Source organism: Pteropus alecto, unplaced genomic scaffold (assembly GCF_000325575.1).
Source record: "Pteropus alecto unplaced genomic scaffold, ASM32557v1 scaffold25, whole genome shotgun sequence".
Lineage (NCBI taxonomy): Eukaryota > Metazoa > Chordata > Mammalia > Chiroptera > Pteropodidae > Pteropus > Pteropus alecto.
This window is the reverse complement of record NW_006441955.1, coordinates 36984492-36991080: the sequence shown is the minus strand read 5'-3', so window position 1 is coordinate 36991080 and position 6589 is coordinate 36984492. Positions and strand designations below refer to the sequence as shown.

At 40.3% G+C, this 6589-nt stretch overlaps 1 protein-coding gene across 2 annotated transcripts in view; it reads left to right on the top strand.

Moving 5' to 3' along the window:
- The first annotated feature begins 5828 nt into the window (after positions 1–5828).
- ARHGAP29 (Rho GTPase activating protein 29) overlaps positions 5829–6589 on the top strand; it is a 65664-nt gene continuing 64903 nt past the window's right edge. Inside the window, exon 1 of one of the 2 annotated variants that reach the window (XM_025052048.1) lies at positions 5829–5965. In XM_025052048.1, coding sequence (XP_024907816.1) covers positions 5953–5965 — 13 coding nt within the window. In that variant the 5' untranslated portion in view covers positions 5829–5952. The remainder of the gene's footprint in view (positions 5966–6589) is intronic. The other variant, XM_006919425.3, reaches the window with a different exon arrangement.

Below are 6589 nucleotides of genomic sequence, written 5' to 3'. Positions count from 1 at the left end.
CAGATTGTACCTATCCTATCAAGGCGTTGACATGTTTGATTTCTTCTGAGGATTCTCTTAGCTTGTAGATGGCTTTCTTCTCCCTCTGTCTTCACATAATCTGTATCCTAATCTTCTCTTCTTAGAAAGACACCAGTAATATTGGTTTAGAGCCCACACTAATGGCCTCATTTTAACTTAATACCTCTTTAAAGACTCTGTCTCCAAATATAGTCACGTTCTGCGGTACTGGGGGTTAAGACTTCAACATATTAGTTTTGAGGGAACGCAGTTCAGCTCATAACACCTAGTCTGATAAATCAGTGATCTGTTTTGTTCTCAAGAAATTTTCCCTATGATCTCTACTTCCTTTATTTTTTCCTCCTCCCCATGGTCCTGCCCTGCCCCCACTACCAAAACAGTATAGCCCCCTCAGTTTTCATAGCATTTCAAACAATGATTCACAAATACAACATTGCTATTGGCATCAGCACCTCCATGTCACTGACTTGTTGATGTTCAAGAAAAGCTTATGTAGATTAAAATACCACTTCTCTGTGCAACATCTTCAAAGAGTCCTTCTAGAATCCACTGTTCTACTTTTTTAAGTCCCTAAGTAGCTCCAAGGTCTATAGCAAGACCCCTTGTCTACCGGTCTACGCATTTCCTTAGATTCTGGTTTCTTGGTAAGCTTGTTTTATCTTTTAGTCATTTTTCCAGAATGGAATTCTTTTTTTTCCCCCTCTTAGTTGTTGGTCATTACCCAGAAGGAAGTCATTAGAAGCTGTCTTGATCTTGTTCATTCCAAGAGTATTGTCTTTATTCACAGGAGAGATCTAAAGCATGTTTCATTTTGCAGCCTAACTTAGGCTAACTTGTAAGCAAGGCAACTTGCTGTTTCCATGCCTTGTTTGCCAGTCCATCTGTTCTCCACCCTGCATATACTAAGCCAATGGTTTCAGTGATATTACATAACAGGTATTTCATCATTTTTTTTATTTTTTGGCTAGCAGTATATATAGTTATGCTTGTGACCTCATATACTCTAATACCATGCAGCTCTCAGACAAAATTTAATTATACTGATGAACATCTTAAACTAGATATGTCATCAAGCATAATAAAGTTTGTCAAATCTATTCTGGCAAAGGATGTCAATCCATCCATGACAATTATTCAATATTTTTCAAGGTCTTTGAAGCCAAAGTTTATAGACATTTCGAGGCACCAATATTTCAGAATTGTTAACTCATAGTACTATCTTTTCTTGTATTTTATTTCTTCTAACTTAAGCCCCACATTGTCAGTTATTAAGATAATTTCAGAATAAAATCGTTTAAACCCAGGTACCTAAATAATTGGATAATAATAGTTCTGATGCTGTGGAATGCAATGTCCTATTGAATGAATTTAAGAGGAGACTTTGCTGAAACAGATTTTTAAAACTAAATATTAGTTAACTTTTACAAGCAGTCACTTCTCAATCTTCTGGCAAGCATGCCACAGGCAGCCACCCCTATATAAATACGCAGTTAGAAAGATAAACACTCATTAAAGTCCTTAGTGGTAGCATTGTTTCTCAGGGTTCAGCAATATTTGTTCAGTGGGTAGATAAAGAAAGAGATTAGCAATGTTTCCACTGGGCTCCGCTCCTCCCTAAGGCCAGCCAGCCCTCTCCCTAAGAGAAAGGCAGTGCTCTTGGCAAATGCTCCAGAATGCCTCAGGACAACTTTCTACTTCAAGAGCAAACCACGAGCTTCATTGGTTCCATGTTAAGCCACCCAATTTTTTTTAGGGCCATTATTTTTCAGTAACTTAATGAGTCAGACCTCTAAAATAATAAGAGTAAATTTGTAGTACAAATTTCACATTTAAACATGTTAGTTTAAATATTTACACATTAAACTAAGAATGATCAGGTGCACTGATCTAATTTCATAGACTTACAGACTTATGAAAATCTTAATCTATCAGTTAATGTAGAAAGAACCCTGGTCTTGGTTCCAGTCTAATTAGTCAATGACTAACTATGATTTCTGGAAAAGCTGGGCTGGGCTTTCTTTATAAAATAAAGGAGAATGGAGTAGATGAGCTCTAACATCCCTCTGACTCTGAAAATTATGATATTTTCTTGGGAAAAAATAAATCTCATTTTCTCATGTCAGAAAGTTTTTGTGAGGACCAAATGGCAGGATTTACTCCACAGCATAGTGTCATCCATCAAATAAAATACACAGGTGAGAGGTGGCTATATTTGCTTTCTTATCTAAGTCAGCATTTGTTGGAATAGATGAAAGCAAAACAATAGCAGAAAATGTTTACCCCTCCACTTAAAGAAGGAAGGAAATAATTTAAGATTCTAGAGGTATTTATGTTTTTTTCAGATAGATTGGGTGAAGAAATTAAACTTGGCATGCATTATTATGTTGGTTATTAGCAGCTAATGTAAAATCTTTGTCAAGCAAAACAATATGGTCCTCTTATCTGATTAAAACTTAAAAAATACTAACGAACTAATCTTTTCAAAAGATAAATCTAGTATTTCAGCATATGTACTGTTATTTTCTTTAAACGTTTTCATTTATTGATTAATTCCAAGTACTTTTCCAGGGGCGGGAGATACAAAGGTGAACAAAACAGGCAAAGTCCCTTCCATCACAGAGCTAATATTCCCACACTAGCAAAAGAAAATTAAAAAAAAAATGTACAAATAAACTAAACTATACCAAACCAATAGAAGGATAAGTGCTATGGCAACATTTAAAGCAGGGTTAGGAAGATAGGGAGAAGCAAAGATAGGGAATGCTGTTCTATGAAGTGGCCAGGGAACATGCCAATGGTATAGAACATATGAAAAGAGACTGGATGGGAGTAAAGAGCAAGTCACATAGACATATGGAGGGAGGCCATTACAGGCAGAGGAAACAACGAAGGCAAAAACCCTGAGGCAAGAAGAGACCCTGGGGTATGTGGGGAACAGCAAGAAGGCCAGAGAGGCAGAAGAATAAGAGGAGACATTCTCTACGATATTCTTCTAAGGAAAGTATAAGCAAACTTATCTTCATCTTAACATCAATTTTCATTAAGTCCAACAGAAACTCTTTATTGAACTTTTGTTCTGTGCCTCAGTTTTTCATTGGTAAAATGGGCATGATAATAGTACCTCATAAGGTTACTGTGAGTACTACATGACTCACTAAATATAAAGAACAATTAAGATAGTGTCTAACACAGAGTAAACCATGGAGGGCTAGTTTTTATTACCATCATCATCATCATCATCATCTCTTTATTCACAACAATATCACTTGGATTTTAGGCCAATGGTATTATTTCGCAACAACCATTAATTTATGGGAGAATTTCCTTATACATGTTGTTAAGACATTAAGGAGGGTCATGCATGGTACAAAGACATTCATGTTAGCAAATGTCTACAGAGAGCTTAAAATAACATTTTAAAAACTAAGTTTTGAAACAATATGTTAATCTGGAAATAAAATTAGTATGATATCATATTCATACACTCACTTGAGTTTTTCTTTATTTTTTCAGTCTTATTCAGTTTCCTTTCCTCATGACAACACAGAATTCTTGGATGTTTGCAATGTCTTTCACATTCATTTCCAGTATGTAGTCTGAATTGATTCATTGTTTCTCAATTACAACCATCATGAAATCAAGATTAATAACCTGCTTGGTGAGTTTTGTCCACTTTGAAATCTGGTGCCTTTGTAGTCAGTGTGGCCTGTCTGAGCTTTCCGTGATTCTTTCTAAATGCTCCAGCAGCGAGAAGCAAGGACAACCGCAGTGATAGGGAACCTGCCTGCCTTTAGGCCACCCCTGCCTGCTTCCATTATTTTATCTCCTCTCCCAAGTATTTAATTATGTTTGAGGAGAGTCTGAAAGCAGATTCAAAGTTCACTAGTATAACATCAGTGCTTAGAATAATGCCTGGAAGACTGTCACTGAAGTGTGGCTGACAGGAAAAGCACTTGTCCACTGTACTCTCCTGTGGGGTTGGTTTCCCATCTCCACTGCTCATGTGGAGCATCTGCCTTCATTATCAGTCCCTTCGCCTCAGGGCATAGGGTACCTGGGATAGGCTCTGCTTTAGGCATGTGGGTTTGTAGCCATTGCACTTGGTTTCATTAGTTACAAGTTGAGCAGAGCTCATGGTAAAAAACAAAAACAAACAAAAAAACTTCTTGGAAGGATTTTTATTCCTGGGCTCACTAGTCATTTCCTCAACACTCTTCCAGAAAATACTTAGTCTCTTCTATACCAGACACAGATTTAGGTAATGTAATACTGTAGACCTTCACAATCTAATTAGTATAAATAAACACTACCAAATAAAATACTGCATAAGAACCACAAGTGCCACAATTACAGGATTCTATGTACCATATAATGTCAAATGGGATGATTGATTTTCAGTGAGAACAGGAAAGTTTCAGCAGAGGTGGTACTCTATCATGGAAAGAATGAAGAACATTTCAATAGGCAGCATGGTTATGTGTTATTAACAAATATTGTAATTATAAAATAGCAATACTATACTATTTGTCTTATATGTTTAATTATTAATCTAGCATCCATTATGCCTCTGAATTTTTTCTTTGATTGTCTGTAATTCTTTGTCCTCCAAAGCCATGATCCTGAACAACTTTAACAAAGAAATATTTATATGTAAAAATAAGTTGGTGTAGAAGGTTATGTCCTGGGACAGTTTTATAGGATTTGGGGGAGGTATTACCCTTTATTCGTTCTTTTCATTACCGAACACATGAGGTACTTGTACCAGATAACAGATTTTTGTTCATTCTTTCTCAATTAATAATTGCATTTATTTTCAAAATTGAATTGCCATCTTTCTCTGTTTTCAAATATCATATTCTTTCTGACTAAAAGAGTGGAGAATATGGCAGAGTTACCATAAAAGTTAAGGGGAGGATGAAATTGAGGAACTTTCTCAAATTCCCCTCCCATAATTTTACCCATTTATTCAGCTAATATTCATGGAGTGTCTGCTATGTCCCAGAAAAGACAACAGGAAAGGTGTTCTTGGTAGAGTGGTTGTGTTACATAGATATACAACACCCTCACTATTCAAGAGAAATGCTGTACTTTTTTTCATGTATGATGTGTGATTCAACCTCTAAATAAATGCTTTAATTTTGGTTGTTCATTTCTCCGACAATGTCGATGGGTCCAATTACTTAAGGAGCATTTAATGGTAAGAAAGAAATAGCATAGTTAGGGGAACATGCATTCAGTTAGTATTTATTGATCAACTTCTATGAGCCAGATACTGTACACAGAAGTTGATATTTTGAGTAATTTAGTTTTCTGAAAAAGACAATCAGTATAAGACAGAAAAACTTGGGTTAGTTTTAAAGTTAAGCACAGAATACATTTTTTGTTCCCTAAGGGTGTGGGAAGAAGGCAGACAAAATAAGTTGAAGACCAGGTCTCTGACTGGAAGGAATTCAAGGTGTCCACTGAAAAATCTCCACATAAACAAGGACAGAGGACCTGCTCATTGCTGGAGTGCAAAAGGTGACTTGTTCCTAAGGTTCTCTCCACCTGTCCTACGGCAAGGCGCACAGTGTGGTAAATACGTCCTGCAACGTTGAGGTCTACCGACTAGAGTGCAACTGACAACCAGCGTCTCGCGCAAGAGAGCCAGAAGCCTCCCCCATTTGCGGCAGGGCGCCGAGCCACGCCCCCGGGCGTGAGGGCCAATGGGCTGGGCCTCAAGGGGGTGGGGCGGGGACAGGTGGGAGGAGCGAGTGTGGGGGCGGGGCGGCGGCGGCCAGCGAGGTGCTGGAGGTAGCTACAGGGGCTGCAGCGGCGGTTTGGCCCGGCGTCCGCGGGCCGTGGGGGATGGGGTCGGCGAGTTCCAGCGCTCGGCGGCGGCGGCGGCGGCGGCCGTGAGCGTTGAGCGGACGTCCTCGTCCGGGACGCAGGATGGAGCGCAGCGGTGAGTGGGAAGCGGCAGATGCGATTTGGGGCTGGAGTCACCCGTGACCGCCACCGGCGAGTTGCGGTCCAGGGTCCCGGCAGCCCACGCGGTGGCCCGGAGCGGAGGCGGCTGCGGGCTGCGTTGGGGACATGCCGGGTCCTCGGGGCTCCTGGTTCTTCCGGAAGGGGTCCGATGTGGACCAGCGGGGCGCTGCAGGAGCAGAGCAGTGGGGAGGGAGCGAGCGGTCGCTGCGGAGACACTGCGGACCCCGGTTGGGTATCCCGAGTTAGGCAACACTGTAGGAGCTGTCGGGGAAAGATTTGCCCGGCCAGCTTCCATCTCGTTCCAAGTCCCCCAGAGTTTCCTGCAGCCCCTCTTCCTTTTCTGGCCACATGCCCTTATCAGCCTCCATGCAGAATGCAGAAGCTCTTTTCCTCTTTTCCCCCATCGGTTTTCATTGGCTTTCTTCATTTGGGATCTTTTTTGGACATTTGGTGGCGTTTTCTGAAATTTCAGCCTGACAATTACAAAGTCTGAGATAAACAGACAGCTCGTGTTCCATATCCACCTTATACTACACCTCACCAAAGCCCAGGCTCTTTATCATTTGCGGGGTTGGGGTGTCCACTAAAGGTAGAAAAA